Source organism: Quercus lobata, chromosome 6 (genome assembly GCF_001633185.2).
Source record: "Quercus lobata isolate SW786 chromosome 6, ValleyOak3.0 Primary Assembly, whole genome shotgun sequence".
NCBI classification, from domain to species: domain Eukaryota; kingdom Viridiplantae; phylum Streptophyta; class Magnoliopsida; order Fagales; family Fagaceae; genus Quercus; species Quercus lobata.
The window spans coordinates 19883783-19904037 of record NC_044909.1 but is presented as its reverse complement, the minus strand read 5'-3'; the positions used below and the strand labels follow the sequence as shown (position 1 = coordinate 19904037).

Genomic DNA, 20255 nt, shown 5'->3' with positions numbered 1-20255 from the left:
TGTATGTTTTTTTCGACTATTGATTTAATGGGAATCTAAATTGCAACTGAGGTTAGATTTGAGAGAAAAACTATTATTCTGTAAATTATACTCCATCTCTTTGTGGTATGCAATGAGACATTCAAGCCTAAGCCAATGCCAGGTGAGCCAAGGCAAAAGAAAATGCGTTCATTGGCTTTACTGCAGATGTTGAAATGCAGAGCTCAATCTGTTATGATTACGCAATGTGGTATTCTTAAAAAGGCAATCAACCCAGTATTGTACTACTCATCACAAAAGTTCAGATGGTATTCAAGCACAAATGGGAACTTCAATACTACTAGCACAAACAAGCAAATTATACCATGGAAAAGTAATTCAGGGAAGCATTTCGGGAAGAAAACGAAGAAAAAGAAAAAAAAAAAGAAGTTTCTCCGTTCTAGTCCTTCTTAATTGTTGCAACAGAACGTGCTTTCAGATTCAGGAAGATAGACCTGAAGTTAGCAAATCAGAACAAGAGTGCATCAGTACTAAATAATTCACACTGAACACATTATATTCATTAGACTGCAAAAATATACTAGAATGCTGTTACATGCATGAATGTAAAGTTGAATAAGTGATGCTACCAAATTAATCAAGGTCAACTAAGAGAAAACACCATTAACATTTATATCACATTTTGGTCATGCCAATGGTATCTAAGGGTATGTTTGGAATTGAGGGAGATGAGGGGAGAGGAGATGTGAGGTGAGAAGAATGTGACTGGCATATAGCAGGTTTTTAATGTTTGATATAGATCTGCCAACATAATCCAAATGTAACATAATTCTTGTTCCAACCATTTTACTCAGATTTAGGAAAATTAAAATAAATGCATGAATGTTTAGGCACTTCGTTTAATAAACAGACACACACAAGATGCCTTATACAAGCAAGCAGTACTTATATAATAGAAATGATTAAGTTTTACATCGGTTACTCCTTAAATGTAGAGCTATATCCAAAATAGTCTATTCTTTTTCTCACAAAAAATATGAATAAAAAAAGGTTTGAAGTTTAAAAATTTGTACGTTTGCAAATGATAGAATACATTATTACACAACTTGCTACTCCCATTAATTTAGCTGAGCACCAGGCTTGCCTAAGTCTGTCAAAAATGTCTCTCATCGTGGATGTGACCTTACAGAAATCTCATACGCATTCTATAATCTATTGACACAAATTCTCAATTTGAATTGTTAAGACGTAGATTAGAGAATTCATGATTTCAAGTAGCTTCAACCACTATTGCATTAACAAATTTATAGTAGACTACAATTGCCCTGTTTCTCCATCTATACTTCAGGCAAGAGAAAATAAGAGTTTGGTCCAGAAGGTGAGGAGGTACTCAGCCTTATTTAGAGCCGCGAATTCATGATCTTGCCCCTTGGCAGGAATATCCCCTTATTTAGAGCAGCGAGTTCTACCAATGAAGTACTTTATCTAGGAGCATTAGCATTGGGAATGCTAATGCCAAATGTAAGGAGAATTTGGCATTTGCAGCCCCAAATGTCACTGCATCAGAGAATTCTAAACTCAAGTATTGCAAATTTTTTTGCAATATTGCTACAGTGCAATTCTAAAGATAGAATTGCACTATAGCACAATTGTAAAACCAAAAACAATATTTTATTCTCTCCCTCCCTCATTTTGACTCTCACTTTCTCTCTTTGTCTCTCACCGGTGTTGGGTTTTGGATTTTGGAAGTTGGATTAACGTGGATCAGCGAGCTGGGTTTGGATCGGTGGGCTGGGATCGGTTAATGGTGGGTTTGGATCATTGGTGGGTTTGAAATGGTGGATCTGTTGATCGGTGGGTGAATCGATTGGGTTGATCATCGGTAGTCCAATGGTGGCTCCGGTAATGATTTTTTTTGAATGAGTTTGCTCCGGTGGCGTTGCTTTAGTTTTGGTTTGGTTTTGGTTTTGCTGGGTATTTTTGACGGCCTGGGTTTCAAATCGGCGGCGTGGGTTTCTGATCGGTGGCTTGGGTATTTTGGGGTATTTTCGACGTTTTTCTGGGTTGATCATCGGCCTTTTTTTGGGTATTTTCGACGGCTTGGGTTTCAAATCCGCAGCGTGGGTTTGCTGATCGGTGGCTTGGGTGGTGGGTGTGGTGGCCGTTGTTGGCTCCTACTATTTTGATGGTTTGTGTGTGTGGCTCTGTTGAAGGTTTGATGGTTTGTGTTTGTGTGTGTGTGTGGCTCTGTGTGTGTGGTGATGGGTTTGGATAGGTTGATCGGTGTATCATGGGTCTGTGTGTGTGTGGCTTTGTGTGTTGAACCGGTGCTAGAGGTTGAGGGAGAAAGAGAGGAAAAAAAATGACTGTTGGAAAGCCCAGGAAAACCAAGTCTGAAAAAAAACGACGGTTGGAAAGAAATAATAAAGAAAGATTAAAAAATAATATTTTAATAAAAATAGAGTTTTGGGATGCTGGAGGTATTGTAAAATGGTATGGTATAATGATAAAGCTAGTGGCTTTTTGAAATGGTAAAATAGAGTAGAATTGGAATTTCCCAATGCTAATGCTCAACAACTGGTATTCAAACCATAAATAGCAAAATTCTGTTGTAGATAACTATAATTAAGAAAATGGAGAAACTAGCGTAAAAGGATGAAAGAAGTTTTTTATTGAAAAAAAGGATTTGTTAGGCAAAGCACTAACAGAAAGCTATCTTTAGGATGGTGATTTCCCCACTTAGATGGAGATGGTGTCAAGAAAATCCTAATCCGAGGATAACATGCCTTAGGAACAGTTTACACTGCACTCCTTAATGTTCTCTCAATCAGAACTCAATCCAAAAACAAAGAAAATCATATATAAATTGGTATAAAATTGGTATGAAGCAAAGGACAAGAAAGTAGGTTTTTATCTTCTAGTTTCTCAATCTCATGAACAATCATACATATGGTCTATAAATAGTTCAGAGACCCTAACTTTGCGCATTTTTGGAAATGTTGCAAGTTTACTCTTTTAAAACTTAATGGCTGTTGGCTAGTCACAATATCAAAGGTGCCAAGATGTAACCGTTTATAATGGTTATTTCTTGCACCATCATTTCAACTTTCTTCAGTTTTACACCATTATGCATAGTTGAATATTATTTAACATCATACAAAAATGACAATCACCCACCTATTTTCAAATAATAACATAACATAACATAAATATATAACATCAGGCATTATATAATGCATACCTATTGGTGGACTATGACTTGAACCTTGAATTGAAAATAATTCAATGAACCTCAAGTGTTAAAAGAGGATCAAACCTTGATCTTATTGTTGAAAATTAAAAAATTGAATGTATTATACATCGGTTATATACATATCAAATAATAACAAAATCAGGTATTATATAACGCATCCCAATAGGTGGACTACACCTTGAACCTTGGGTTGAATATCATTCAATGAACCTAAAGTATTAAGAGGAGTAAACCTTAATCTTAAGGTTGTGGATTCACTTGAGGATTAAAAATTGATCTTAAGTTTGAGAATTCAAAGAATAAATGTTCATAGTATATAAGGGTTCATACTTGCAAAGGCAAAATCATCAAGAGCATCCATAACCACTTTATTACTCCACATTAAAAGCTATGAGCTCTGTCAAGGATAATGTCCAACTTTTCTCATTATGGAATTACAGTGCATTAGTTAGATATGAGAGTTTAGTAGGAATAGGATTAGACTTAACTAAACTATTCCTTAAATATGCAATATACTGGAAATGAAACTTTCATGTTCATATTTCTTGGATAATTTTTGATTAAATTGCCTTGAACTTTTATGCACATGATTTTCAGTTTACAAAGTTACACTTAATTGACATCAGTGTGAGAGCATGTTTTGATCAAGACTGTCTAACAGTTCCATATCTCTCATGGTTTCACTAATTTTCCCACCAGAAAAAGGGTTTAGTAAGGGGGTTTGTTAACATATGATCAGTTGGTTGATATTCGTTCACTGATTTACCTTTTTTTCACAAGATTTCTTTTGTGACTCTATCATAGTAATATGTTTGCAATTACTAGACATCCTCTTATTCCTTGTATTATGAATAGCAAAAAACAAGTACATTTATAATTCAAAACATGATGCATAGTATGTTTTAAATATCTCAGAATATTAATTTCTTTCCCATCCCCAATACTAGGGTCACTAGTGAATCAACTTAATACGCCAACAACACGTGCTGTACCATGTCTAGTATAAAATAATTTCTTACATTAAGCTACTAATCATTTAGCATACTCTTCTTGATTAAGAAGTGCATCATTATTAGGTATCAGCTTGCAATGTGAATCAATTGGTGTCTTACTAGGTTCACCATTAAAATAATTAAATTTTCTTAACGCTTTCTCAATGTAATGAGATTGATCAAAATTATTTCATCATTTCTTTTAACTTATTTAACACCAAAAAGTTCATCTTGGTACCGTTCATACAGTGAAGCTTTAGCCAATGGGCAATAACTTTTAAAAGACCAAACTTACAACCTTTTTGAAAAGGGTCAAAGTTATAGTATCAGGCCTATTTCTAGGCTACATGTTGTTGTGTATGAGTGAAAAAACTAGAATATAAAAAGCTGCTATCTTGTCCTCTGTTTTTGTTCATGAGAATGAAAAAACCAAAATATAAAACACCTAATTTCTTGTCCTCTGTTTCTATAATCTTCCTATATCTTACTTTCTTCTTGATATATTTATTTCCTTTGTCTTTTGTGTTGGGTTCTGATTGAAAGAACATTAAGGGGAAATCTTAATTATTCTCGAGTGCTAGAATTCTATCTTGGGGTTAGGACTTCCCTGAGACCATCTGCATCTAAGTGAGGAAATCACTATCCTAAAGGTAGCTTCCCGGAAATGCCTTGCCTAACAAATCCTTATATCCCATTACAAACTTCTTCCATCCTTTCTACACTTGTTTCTCCATATTCTGAATTACAGTTATCTACAACAATTTTAGTATAGTGATCTTCATGGTTAGAGTGGAGAAACATAAGACATTTAATCATCTCAACTACTAACAATGGAGCTTCAAGATTTTCTATCAATTGACAATTACAAACTTCTTTCATCCTTTTATCTTACTTTTATTTATTTATTTATTTTTTGCTAAACTCCTTTTAACTTACTAGTTTCTCTATATTCTGAATTATAGTTTTGTACAACATGTTCAACATGGTAATTGCAAGTGGTATTCCTTCATGGAATTGTAAGTATTTTTATGAGATATTCGCTTAAGGTGTGTTTGGATAACTCTTATTTGTTGAAAACTGAAAACTTATTACTGAAAATACTATAGTAAAATAATTTTTAAAAGTATAAATAGTACTGTAAAACCCAGAAATGTATGGGTATGTGTGTTTTTAGCTGGGTCATGAATAGTGTCACGGGACTCAGCCAAAAATGCAAAGACAAATGCAATGCTGAAAATGTTGCATGCAAACGCACACTTAATCTATAGGGTTTCTTGTTTAGTCCATTCCATAACTTTTGGGGTCCAGAATTAAGATGCTTTTGAAGACGATGTATCTTGTGCCAAACTGTTGCTTCCTTGTGGAGTTCAATTTTTTAATTCGTATTTAATAAAATAAATATGTTAACTACTCACATAAGGTAAATAACACAGACGAATAATGTAAGGTAAATAAAAGCAGGCAAAGTTAGAGGATGTAGGATCGCACCAGCATGAGCCAACAAAGCTGTGAAATATAACACGGAATTGCACAGGCATGTACTGGTAATTAATCCAACCAATTATAGGCCAAAACTGCAAGTCACATAAATCAGAGTGTTAGTGCTGCCAATTTATGAATTGGCTTGCATGTCAAACAACAAAAGATGGTTCACCAATACCTTCCATGCAGTCAACTGAATAGTGGGGTAGTCCTTTCTAACTTTATTCTTCACTAAAGCCCATGGTCTTCCTGCAATAACAGACTATAGCTTTACTTTCTAAATAATATAAAAAATTGTATAAACAAAGCAATTTGTCCTTCCAAGTTTTAGATGGTGTTTATTGACTCGGCCTTCTGAGGTATAAGCATATCTCATGAAATGTCAAGTTTTCTCAGGGTCTATTTTTGACAAAAATTTTTATTATTATAATTATTATATGGATAAGTATTTTTAACAAAAGTTATAGAGTGAAATGGCCAAGGATTAAATGCTACAAAAGAACAGGCAACAGGAAAGATGCAACTGTGCGCGCGTCTGTGTCCCAGTTAGTCCTAGGCATGGATTTTAGGGGTTCCATGATGGAGGATTGAGGGTTGGAGCAGTGCATGACAGTTCTGGTGTACTGCATATGTTATTAGCACTCCAATCAACCTTGCATTGAGAATTTATCTCTTCTAAGCTTATGGCTAACAAGATGCCTGTCTTCCTATGTTTGACTGCAGAAGTGCTTTCAGGCTATTATTATCCCTTCTCTTTCTCTCTCTTTCTCTCTCTCTCAACAAGTAACCACAAGGATATAATACCACTACGTTAGAACACACATTTTTTAACCCTTTCAAGTTCCTTTCTGGTACATAGATGAATACAATAAATATGAAATCATATACCAAAGAGAAGCATTTAGTAGTAACCAGAGGACTCATGCCTTTATAAAGGTACATAAGGTTGAATTCCTAGCCGTGAGAACTTTCAATTAAAAGACTTTGTTCCACCAATGAACTTTGGTTAATTGGCACCTCATGGTGTTTCCAACAAAGAATTTTATAGTTTGATTCCGCCTTCCCCAGATGGACTCTAGAAAACACTAGTCACATCTATGCTATTCTCTAAAAGAACTAGTCAAGCTACATCAATTAGCACTCATTGTAATCATGTATATAACCCAATTTGACCTAGTAAATGTCCAATGTGGGACTCAACATACGAATGTGCAAAACACACACATCCAATCCACATAATCTGGGACATCACATCCTAGATGAAAACCAACAGCTCTCGAAATTTATATGTTGTGAGGTCTAGAAATTCGCATATTGTCTCTCTTCCCCAACCAAGCCTAACAAATGGTTCTGTTGCATTTTTCTTTTTCTTTTTTAATATTTTAGAGACCAGAAAACATTTAAAATAAAAAAAAAGACCCATCTACAGCCTAAAAAAAAGATTCCCTTTACACTTTTAATTCTCTTTCACAAATTTTTTTAATAGAAGTTCCACTTCTTCCATTTGTAGTGGGGAATCCATTTTTCTTCTTATGAAAACAAGGTAGTATACAGTATGGTTGAATTGCAAATTTTCAAGGTAGGTATCTCATTTTTTTTTTTCCTTTCAATTTCTTATTTCTTCCTTTTAAATTAGTTTTACAGTACTGCAACATCATATTTAGAGCTTTTTTGTTTATTTATTCAGAATTGTGATAATTGGGGACAAAAGTTAGGGTAGAAAGAAGAAATATTTGGCATTGTACAATTTCTTAAATTAAATATATAAAAAAAAAACATGTAGAATTTCGAAAAAAATTCAGCATATATACTAAAACTCTAAAGGCTTGCACATTGATTTATTTTCTTAATTTAATCTTAATTAATCGAATTAACTGTTAAATTTAGATTACTCTTGTATGTTATTTGTTGATTGATATATCATATATATCTTTTAATTGACACTAGGCCAGAAAAATTAAAGTATAATTTATATTTCTGTTATATTTTGTTTAACAATTAAAACTTTGTTTAATTATTTATTTTATTACTCATATTAATTAGCATTTTAGAGTCAATTTTGTTTTCAAATTTGTCTCTTAGTCTTGACACTCTGAACTAAAACTTAGCTTTGCTACTGCCAGATATTATATACTGTTAAAACAATGATTAAGTGATTAAAATCAAAATTTCCTAACATCTTGATTTTTTGGAATAATTAATAATTTATCATGGTATCAAAACAAAAGGCTAAGGAAAATTTGATGGGGGAAGAAATCTCCTCTAATTCATTGGATCAAAACCAAAGAAATATATATATATATATATATATATATATATTCAATCAGCACTCTTTGGAATGTAGCACTGTTCTTTCTCTTTTCAGAAACGCAAAGACAGACCCATTACAAGTACAGCAGCAGCAAGAACAACATTACAAGTTTACAACAAATTGTAAACTAATTACTGCAAAAATGAATTATGAAACCAAGAAAGTATAATTGCAAAATAAAGAAGCCAAAACAGAGCTTAACAAAGTAAGGCACAACCCAAATTGAAGTTAACAGATTCCAAATAATGGATGCAATCATGAAATGGAACACAGAACATGTGAGGAGATGGCATGATTGTCGCACGTACCTTCAACTACCAAGCCATAGTACAGCAAGAAGAAAAAGTTGTTCCAAGGAGAAGTTGTTAACTGTTCTAGTATTACCTAATTATAGAAGACTTCATTCATCAATCCATTATCAAAATATTTCATACAGGCTAGACTAGTACAAAAGATCCATTTCAATAACCTCAAACTTGGTTGAAATAGACTAACAAAGAACATGAACTGAAGCAAAAGAATTACCTTCTTGGCAACAGTTTCGTTGCCCTTCTTCCCTTTGAAAATTTGTTCCATCAATTTGTGGAGAAAATGCCCAAAAGGTCCTGAATATGCAAATCCATAGATCTGCAAAGCATTTTATTTTTTTTTAGCAAAGAAAAAAAAATACCATGAAACAACAAGTCAACAACTCACTACTAAACAGTTTATGGCCAATAAAAAATCAAATAATTTGAGTTTGGCTGCTGACAAAAGGTGACAAAATAATAAAATCTTTTTCTTTGTACTCTCCAACAATAGCTTAACACAACTATTTGCACAGTCACCAGATTTAACCAATTCATGGAAAAGAAAACAACATAAAAACATCACTAAAAGGCCAACACTTAAAAGTTTGACTTTGATTAACAGCTTAGCATCAGAAGAAAACAAAGCAAAGGCAATAGAATCAAAAGGTCGGCATACCATGAGAAGAAGTGATCTTTTCAATTGAAGCTTATTGACCCCAGCAATCTTTTGAGCAACTGCATCACTACATCCAGCTAAAACCCCAGCTGTAATTGCCTAATAACAGAACAATTTAAAGCAAATTTTATAATAATGCAAAAAAAAAAAAAAAAACAACAACAACAACCACAACAATAACAAAAAGCAAATACAAAAGTGTTATATCATGCGATAAAAAAAAAGATAAAAAAAAAGAGATGGATTTGAATGAAAAATAAAAGAAACCTTGGTTCTGAGAGGATGATGTTGAAGCTGCAGAAGATATTTCTTCCAAGCGACGGTGACAATGTCAGACATGGTGTTTTATCAACGTCAACTCTATCTATCTGGGTTTTGGTATTAGGAGAGAGAGAGAGAGAGAGAGAGAGAGAGAGAGAGTGAATTAATAAAAGGAAATGGGATTGGATAGATATGAATTGAAGGACACTAAAAATAGTGGGATAGTATTGTCCTAATCCTAAACAATGTCCTTCAATTCATAGTAATGTTAGGTGGCGAAGTGAAGACAGCTTTGAAGAGGAAGATTATTATTCAACCTCAACCCAAGAATAGAATAGAATAGAAAAGCAATGGTGGAAGACGAAGACCAAAGGTTCAGACTTCAAACTTCAAACCCAACCACTTTGTCATTGTCTTATATTAATATATGATTCACGTCGTCTTACAAACGCAGGTTTATAAAAAGAAATGTTTTGCCTCACGTGGTCCTGCATAATTATAACCTACTAGCATCCAAGCACGCTGTTAGCGGGTGGTTAGAGAATTTTCTATTTTTTTTGGGGTAAAAGTTAATAATTTATATTTATTATAATTTAGAAATACATATATTTTTATTTTTCAAACAAATAAAAAGGATAAACCTTAGAGATAAGTAGTAACTGTCATTTTGAATTTAAAATGAAATTTGTTATTTGATATTTATGATCCTATTTTTAAATAAAATTACCCTTCATTAATGAGGATATTTTTGAATTACATAAAAGTTTAGTTGAAAAAGAAAAATCCTCTTATATATAGTATTAACCTTTAAGCACACATATTGCGTGTGCTTAAAGGCTCTTTTATAATTTTTTTTAAGATAAAAATTAATAATTTGCATCTATTTTAATTTAGAAATTTTTATTTTTATTTTTTAAACAAATAAAAATGATAAACTTTAGAGATAATTAGTAATTTCTTTTTTGAACGTGAAGGGAAAAAAATCCTAAATTTTAGGAGTTCTTTTTTTAAATTAAAAATGAAATTTGTTATTTGACATTTATAACCCTATTTCTAAATAAAGTTACCCTTCATTAATGAATGTATTTTTGAATTACATAAAAGTTTAGTTGAAGAATGTGAATCCTTTTATATATAATATAGATAGATAAAGTCTAAAACATTTTTTTTTTTTTTTGCATAAATAATAATATTATTAAAAAAAAAAACACATAATCTAAGTTTCAATTAGATGTTGGGGGCACTTTTGACGGATTTCTATAATTATATAAAAAATAGTTAAGTTTTCTAAATATATATAGTTATTTCCTAAAAAAAAGGTTTAAGTTTTGTGCTATAAGCTTTTGAAGTTTTATAATTTTACACGTTATTAATCTAATGTGTATATTTGTAATTGAATTTAAACTATATTTATACTTAAATCCTATATTAGAATCATAGTAGAATATATAATTTCATATATAAGCACAATTATAATAAGTGTCTAATATAATACAAGAATATATTGTTCCATACTTTCTCAAAAAAAAAAAATATTGTTCCATATATACGATCACAATCATAATAAATATATATTAATAACTATCATAATGATCAAATTTCATATTTACACAAAAAAAAAAAATTATACATACTTTTGTTTTTTTTAGATAGTTTCAGAGTGTCAAGTAAGGTTTTGGTGATGCTGGGAAGCATTGGAAGAAGCCAGGCTTTGGCAGATGTAATTGGGCATATTGCGGGATTCGGAAAGCTAAACAAGACATGATTTCAAGAAGTTTTGTTGGAGTAGGAGTTTGGAGGGCTTAAGTGCATTAGGTAGATTAGGTTTGGAGGGTCTTTTGCTATTTGTGTGTCCCAACTGATTGTCTAGTGGATCGATTACCACTTGGAGAGTGGCAGAGAGGTTTTTCGCTGAATTTTTTGGTTTCCTTTTCGAGAACACATTGGCGTGTTATCTTGTGTTTGCATTCTTCTTCCCTACTCTTTTACCTTTCAGTTTACTGCTGTGTTATAATGAATATGGGTTAGAGTAGTTTATGTGTTTATCCACTCACATTTACTCTATTTCACACTTAGTATAAGTTAAAGTAAAATCAATCGTGCCGTAACTTTAATTTGGGGGTCTAAACAGCTTTTGTGTTTTCAACACATTTATGAGCTTTCACTTACAATTTAGTTTTTATTCACCCTTTAAATTTATGTCTTTAATTTTCAAATTTTAGCTTTTGTCCATGCTTTTTAATTTTCCTTATTATTTGTTTTTACACTTGAAAATGAGAGGATCCTACTCCCCACCATCGGGGCTTCATGGTACCCAACTCATTCATTTTTTTTTTTTTTGTTATAAGAGCATTCACATTAGTGGAGGCAAAAATTTAGCAATTTAACATCACAAAAGCTACTTTATTTATTTTACCATACTACTTTACAAAACACCCAACATCAGTAGTTTTATTTTAGCATTCAACATAATAAAATAATATATTTACTACAACAAACAACAACCACCACCACCACTAATACAATAAAATAATATATTTTTTAATAAAATACATAAATATATATATTTTATATACAGTGCACAACCATATTTGGCTATGCCTTGTAGCGCAATAGCCAAATGATATGGCTATAGCTCCACCAATACACTAGCTTTTTGTGCCACTTTTATTATATCTAGTTGCTAAATTTAGCATTTTAACTACTCCCTCCGTCCCACTTTGTTTGTCCTCTATTCTATTTTAGGATGTCCCAAAATTTTGTCCTGTTTCTAAAAATAAAATTCATTAATTTACTAATATTCCTATTATATCCCTATTAATTTACTAACTCAATATTTTGATAAATTTATTTAAGGGTAGTTTTGGAAACTTATACATTTTTAAAAAGTAAACAAGATAATAAATGATGTTTCCTTAAAAAATTTGACTTTTCAAACAGGACAAATAAAGTGAGACGGAGGGAGTATATGCCTCCCCCAATACAAATGCTACAGGGGCTTAATAAATACGTTACAAGTGTGTATTTGTTCAGGAAAGTAAAATCTTAACACTAATATTCCTATAAACAATCAAATTCTTCTTTCATAATGGTAAACTAAACTCTCAATTCAAAAAGGAAAAAAACATAATAATTTACATTGACACTTTCAATTTAAAAAACATAATATTAAAAGGAAAAAAAAAAATAACAGTAGGGTCCATAGCTCACTGGTTGAGCATTTGACATCAAGAAGTCACCGGTTCGAAACCCGGTTGGGGCCCCTCTCTATAGTAACTATATTTTTATTTATCAAAAACAAAACCCAAGAATCAAATGAAGCTTCAGCGAGTTCATCTAATCATGGATTCAACTTCTGGTGGGCCAGTCCAACCTAGTACATCAAAAGCAACGTTAGATTAATAATAATAATAATAAGAAGAAGAAGAAGATGGGTAGCTGTTAAGAAACAACTTTACAACTTTATATCAATAAAGTCAATCTTACAATAGGTTGTAGTGTTAATAAAGCCAATTTTTTGAATTTCACTTGTTATTTTAGTATTATTTTTAATCATTTAATTAATTTATACCAATTTTTTTTATTAGAAGAACCCTACAATAAAGCATCCTTAAATGGAAGTGTTTGTTAACATTTTCCTAATAATAATAAACAACTAAATATATACTAAATATATTATCAATTTTGTTATAAAATAATATAAATCGATATGATAATGAATATGAATATGATTAACAATACAACAACAACATAATAAAAAAAATTCATAAATCATAATAAAAAAATTCATAATCATAATTATTTATTTATTTTATGTTTAAAAGTTTTTAAGAAATTTGTAACTCTTAAGTTAAAAAATTTAGGTTAAATCTAGGCATACACTCAAATACTTACCCAATTTTATAATAACTTGCTAAATTATGCGATTGTGAGTGGCAGATATTTTCTACCTAGTACTGATATGAATCCACCATTTTTTGTTGACCACTCACTCTCACATAATTCAACAAATTTTGAAATTGGGTGTAGAAATAGTTTTGTTTGCAATATTCTGGTGAAATTTATAGTATTCCACTAACATTAATCATAATAATTTAACTTGGGTTAGTGTAAACCTTTGGATGGATCCATGCCTCTATTTTTGAGCTCAGCATGCTCCTGGCAAAGGGCACAAGATTCACAACAAAAATGTACACAACAATCATCACAAGGCTCAGCTAGTAATCCAAATTTTGCTCGTAGTTTCCTTCTATAGATCTAGGAGAGAACCCAATGACATTGGACCCCCATCAACAAGTACAAGCACCCTTGCCGACAACATGCTATGAAAAACGGCAAAGGTCAAAGTGGCAAACAAGAACAAAATTACATTGTCATTGCACAAAATTATATGTGTGAGGTTTAAGGTTGGCGAATTTCATGATAATAAAACATTTTATGAATATGTAATTGTGGTTGAAATATACAAGTTCAAATTGTATCATGGGTAGACTTTATGAGAAACAATAGAATTGGAAAAAACTGAATTGTATTGAATTAATTTAGCTTGTGCCTTTATATACAACATTGGGTTCAACCAAGGAGTAAAACAGAGATAACAAACTAAACTAACAAAATAACAACCACTCTCACATGTGACTAACCAACCCACTCACGTGTAAACACTAATGACAGAAAATGAAAACTATCTTAAACTACAAGTCGTATTATCTATGGTACAAATGCAACTACTAAACTACAAGTGCTTCAGATATTGCTTCTTGAACTTCAGCTACACATGTTGAGTCTTGCTTCCTCTATTCTAATTGCTCACACAAACTGCCTTGATCTTGATACTCCCCCTCAAGATGGACTGTAGGTTGATAAATGTTGCTAAGTCCCATCTTGGATAGAAGCTTTGAAAACTGTTTGTGACTTAGAGCTTTAGTGAGCAAATCTACTAATTGGGACTGAGTTCTAACATGAATAAGCTTGATAACTCTCTCCAACACCTTATTCCTCACAACATGATAGTCAATTTCTATATACTTCATTCGTTCATGGAAAACAGGATTAGAATCTATGTGAAGAGCTGTCTGGCTATCACAAAATAGCAATGCTTCTCTATTGTGATCAACTTGAAGATCCTTTAACAAATAGAGAATCCAAACAATTTCACAAGTTGAAATAGCCATTGCCCTATACTTTGCTTTTGCGGAGGATTTAGAAATAGTGGATTGTTTCTTTGATTTCCATGAAACCAGTGGATCCCCAATGAATACAATATCCAGTAACAGACCTTCTGGTGTCTAGACATGAAGCCCAGTCAAAATCAGTGAAACCCTTCACATGCAGCTTTGAACTTGCTAAGAAGAAAATGCCTTTACCATGTTCATTCTTCAAGTATTGTAGAACCTTAAGTGCTGCCTCAAGTTGTGGTTTTCTTGGTTTAGCCATAAATTGGCTTAGTTTATGGACTTATGTTGCAAGAAAGGGGTAGGAAGTTTATTGATCAAATAGATAGCTATGAGGACACAATCACCCCAGAAAACAAGAGGGACTGAATTTGTAAGGCCCTGGCTGTAGCCAAAATATGCTGATGTTTTCTCTCCACAACTGAATTTTGTTGTGGAGTGTAAACACAGCTTTGTTGATGAATAATGCCCTTAGAATTGTAAAAATCAATCATATTAAGCTCTAAAGCATTATCAGTTCTGATGGACTTAATGGTAGTTTGAAATTGAGTATGTACCATATTGTAAAAATGAAACAATCAAAGGTCATGAAACAATCAAAGGTCTAACTTCTGATTTTGCTTTTAAGAGGAAAACCCAAGTAGCCCTTGATGCATCATCTACAATGGTAAGAAAATATCTATACCCAACAGTAGTAGGAATAGAAAATGGCCCCCAAACATCCATGTGAACAAGATCAAATAAATGAACAGCTCTTTTATTATCAAAAGGAAAGGGTAGTCTCTTTTACTTTGCCAAAGGACATACATTGCAATCTTTAGTACAACAATTTTGCAAGAAGGGAAAAAGATGACCTAAAGAGTGAAGTTTCATATCAGATGGATGTCCTAATTTAGAATGCCATAGAGAATACAAGTTGGCATGAGAAATAGAAGAAGAAAAGGCAGTAAAGGAGCTGAACTTATGCCTGAGAAGAAAATCATCAAGAGACTTGGAAGCTTTAGAAAGATTAGATCCTTGTAACAGATAAAGTCCATCATGCATTTGGCCCATTCCAATCGTGTTCCAGCAGATAAGGTCATGTATAAAGCATTAAATGGAAAGAAACACAAGACAAAAGGGCTAAGAATGAGTTAAGGCACTAACAGATATCAAGCTGAATGAAAAAGAAGGCCCACAAAGGACATTTGTTAGGGTAATTTGTGAGGAAAGCTTAATGGTACCAACATGAGTCACAAGAGTAGCCTCCCCATTAGGCAATCCAACCACAGTGTGTGAAATTGTAGTAAAAGAATTCAATAAATGCATTGAACAAACTATGTGATCTATAGCACCAGTGTTTATAACCCAAGTTTCAACACCAAAAGCCTTTCTATTCACAACCTTAGTAGAAAAGATTGAATGTGGTGAGTAAGAAACAATACTTGCAACTACATTGGATGGCAAAGAAACAGCATTAACCATGTGAGGTTCTTGAACTGTTGATGCCTAGTGAACTCCAATCAAAGATAGAAGCTGTTGGTACTGATTAGGTGTAAATGTAGATGCTTGAGTAGTGACAACAAGATTATGATCAGCACTTGGAGCCAAGTGATGACCTTGGAACTGGTCTACAACAGTTGAAACTTGATGAGCCATTATATTCTTGTTCTTGAATTTGTAACTTGGTGGAAAGCCATGGAGTTTGTAACATTTTTCCATAGTGTGGCCCAATTTCCCACAGTGAGTGCATAAAGGTCTTTCCTTCCCTTTAGGATTGTTGTTTGAGCTCTTGGTAACTAAAACAGTAGATTCAACCCTAACAGAATTGGTGACAGGCCTTTGCATTTCCTCTTGGATGAACAAAGAATGAGCATTATTGACAGAAGGCAATGGATCCATGAGCAAGATTTGTGTTCTGACTTGAGAAAACACATCATTGACTTCCATGAGAAACTTCATTGTGGCTTCTTTGGCTTGAAGATCCTTCAACCTCTGATTGATATTACACACACACTTACCACAAGTGCATTGAGGAAATGAGCTAAGATTCTGAAGCTGATCCCACAAGACTTTAAGTTGAGTGAAGTAATTAGTGAGTGATTGTTCTCCCTGATGAATCTTAGCAATTTGCTTTTGGATATTGAAAACCTTAGTGCCATTTCCTTGACTGAATATGTCTCGAAGATTAGCCCAAATCTCAAATGCAATATCTCTGTAGATGATACTACCTTGAAGGTTTGGTGAAACTGAATTGATGATCTAAGTACCAACTATATTGTCAGCACAGATCCAAGCTTGAATAGCTATTGGTGAATTCACCAATGGAGAAGAAATGGTTATAGAACCATCTATAAAACCAAGCTTATTTTTACCAATCAAAGAATTCCTCACTGATCTTGCCCAAGTAGAATAATTCTCTTCCCCAATTAAAGGTTGAGAAGTAAGAACAGCCCCTGAATTTTCTCCAGGATGTAAAAACAAAGGATCATTGAGATTGTATGAATCTTGTGAAGAAGATGAAGATTCAGTGGTGGAAGTGTTAGCTGCAGTTGTGATAGCCATTAAAGGAAAGTGAAGAGCTTGAAAAGATTTTGAGAAAGCTTGAAGAGAGACAATAACGGTGGATGAGAAAAGAAAATTCCCAAATCTGTCAAACCCTAGAAATGGAAGTTTCTAGAGAGCTCTGATACCATATAAGAAACAATAGAATTGGGAAAAACTGAATTGTATTGAATTAATTTAGCTTGTGCCTTTATATACAACATTGGGTTCAACCAAGGAGTAATATGGAGCTAACAAACTAAACTAACAAAATAACAATCACTCTCATGTGTGACTAACCAACCCACTCACGTGTAAACACTAATGACAGAAAATGAAAACTATCCTAAACTATAGGTCGTATTATCTATGGTACAAATGCAACTACTAAACTACAAGTGCTTCAGATATTGCTTCTTGAACTTCAGCTACACATGTTGAGTCTTGCTTCCTCTGCTCTAATTGCTCACACAGACTGCCTTGATCTTGATAGACTTTAGCAAAAGTAAAAAAGGGGAGCTTCTTGGAAGGTGCTTGATTTACAAACACCATTCATTTCTTATTTACAAAAATACCAATTTGATTTTTTCCCCTTTAAAAACTAATTACATCACTTAAAAAAATTTCTTTTGAATCGTGCATTAGATTAACAATTTAAATATTAGCTAAAATAGTATCATGAGATTCATGAATAGTATTAAAAATTACAATGGGGCTCATAAATAGTAGCAAAAATAAGCTGACTCTTTAAGTCAGAGCCAAACGCACACCTAGTAGAGTTCTAGGTAATGTCGCCTGAATTTATATTTTAAGTACCAATCAATGAACTTCCAAGCAGAAGTTCACAAAGAAGAAGAAAAGAAAACACTCAACCCATGGTTTGAAAAAAAATGACAAGTGGATTACAATATTTTGTGCGTGCTGTCCTCTAAATTATAATTGGCATTGCACTTAGAATGCACAGGCCATCTGCTAAAAATTGGGTTCACTGAATTGATGAAATATTTTGTGCATTGGAATATACATGAACTTCGTGGTTGCTACATTTATTGTGATGTGGAATATGAATTATAAGAGTACAGAGATTGCATTTGGTTGCATTTCATTACTAAAATAAGATGAGATAGGTAAAATTTTGTCATAGCTCCTCATATCAAAACACTAAATCCTAGATAAAAATTAAACTCACCAAACTAAATTCGAACCCATTGTTTGAATATATGTTGAAATATTTAGCATTGAACAGATGAATTTTGCGGAAATCTGAATTTATTTTTTTAATTTATGATTTTTTCTTAGGTTTGAAGATATAACTTTGGGAATTTTTTTTTCTTTCTTCATATTTTGGGATACCTATGTGAAATAATGATCCATCCGAAATTTGATTGGCAACCCAAGAGGAGGGTGCGGTTGATTTTTTTCATCCTAAAGATCGGTAATGGGTCCATAAAACTGTCACCTGATATGGTTTGGTTGATAGCCAACTTCACCCCCAAAGAGTTCGACCAACTTGTGGGCAAGAGTCTTGTAATTTACCATAATTATTTTTCTTCTTTATGAAAGTATTCATGGTTCAAATTGTCCCGTTCTTACTTTTTGTAACAATTAATAATAAAAAAAGAAAGAAGAGAAAAAGACGTGTTTAAAATTTTTGCAACAATCATGAAACCTTCTATGGAAAATCAAATTGGTCCATGAAGTCCTCAATGGAGGAACTTTTGTCATAGTAACAAAATCTTGGGTAAAACCAAAAAAAAAAAAAAAAAAAAAAAATCTTGGCTTGAATTATAGATGAAGAAAAAAAAAAAAAAAAAAAAAAAAAATATCAAGACAAAATTGAAACAAAGAAAAAAAAAGGCTAAGTAAATTTGTTAAAATTTCAAACCTCTAACTTTGCATGGTTTCATTTTGGTTCAATAAATTCAATTTCATTCTTAAATTTCCAAATCATGTTCAATGTGGCTTTTCTATTCACTTTTGTTTGTTGCCTCGAGTTGTTATCTGACCCAATCCAAATCACCCATTCAAGGAAAGTTGGTAACCCAACCATTAACAATAGCAATAGTAAAAGGGGAAAACATGTTACACATACTCTGTGTAAACTCAAACAACCCATTGTAACTTAAAACATGACTTTAGTTATAATGGGCAGGGTGTGTTTGCATATGACATAGGACATGTGTGAGTACCACGATATGAGGGGACTAAGATTTTTTGTATCTCACAATAATGAAACTCGAAAGGGAGATTGAACTATCGACACATCGTCCTAACCTAAGGGACTTATATGTAGTTTTCATGTAATTTAATTAATATAGGAAAATTAAGAAAAACCAAAAAATAAATTTTCTTAATATGTGAAATACATATATTACGAAAATTTTGGGAAGAAAATATTACATTTCTTTGATTTCTAAGTACAACTTGATAAAAAGGGAAATACAAAACTTATTTTACTCGTTACAAGTGATAGAAAATTACAAGAAGGAAAATTGATAACAGATAAAATCTAACCTAAAATCCCTAGGATTAGGTGTTGAGACTACGTTATGGAGTGAGAATGTGTTAAAACACCCATCGTGTGTGAATCCAATAATCACTCTTCTAATATACAATCACCAATATATATAAATAATTGTTTTAGTCCCCTTTTTGATGTAGTTTATTTTGATTCATTTCTAACTGGATATTAAATCTGATTGATTTGACCTATTTACAATTGATGTGCAAGAATTCCATCAACTTTTTGGGGAAGAGCGGAAGATAATTTGAAGCAAAACCAAACTTTAATAATACAACAAAACCTAGCTAACATATTAGACCATTGCAACTCCCTTTTTCTGTCAACGTCTTTAGTCGCTACCAAAAGCTTGCTAGGTAAACCTATTTTATTGTTGATAAAAACCATATTTATTTGTTATAGGTCGTAGTTCTCCTCATGGGTTTCCATTGAAACAGTCATTTGCACTCAAACTTCATTGATATAGTGATAGTAATTGCATAAAACTCCAGTAACAACTTTTATATTTGATTTTAAAGTACAAATAATAACACACTTTGATTGATGACCACAATAATCTAACACAAAGCATATCAAAGAGATTTGACCATCGAAAAAACCTTCATAGTAGGATTTTTTAATTTTTAATTTTTAGTAATCGTTTTTTGATTTGTTTTAACAACTAGTACTGACACATGATAGCAAGTCAAATGATAGAACGTGAGCCGTATTGAAATCTAATAAATGAGAGACTGTGTGCAAAAATAATCACCCCGATAACACCTAGAGCATAATAATGGAATGTTGATATGAT

At 32.4% G+C, this 20255-nt stretch overlaps 1 protein-coding gene across 1 annotated transcript; it reads right to left on the bottom strand.

Moving 5' to 3' along the window:
* Positions 1-209: 209 nt before the first annotated feature.
* LOC115994122 (peroxisomal membrane protein PMP22) lies at positions 210-9651 on the bottom strand. The gene is made up of 7 exons (XM_031118153.1): positions 9251-9651; positions 8984-9082; positions 8543-8644; positions 8326-8401; positions 5885-5955; positions 5713-5798; positions 210-473 (listed from the first exon to the last, which is right to left on the bottom strand). Exons 1-7 carry the CDS (start codon positions 9320-9322, stop codon positions 419-421), a joined length of 561 nt encoding a protein of 186 aa, XP_030974013.1. The 5' UTR covers positions 9323-9651; the 3' UTR covers positions 210-418.
* Positions 9652-20255: the final 10604 nt, after the last annotated feature.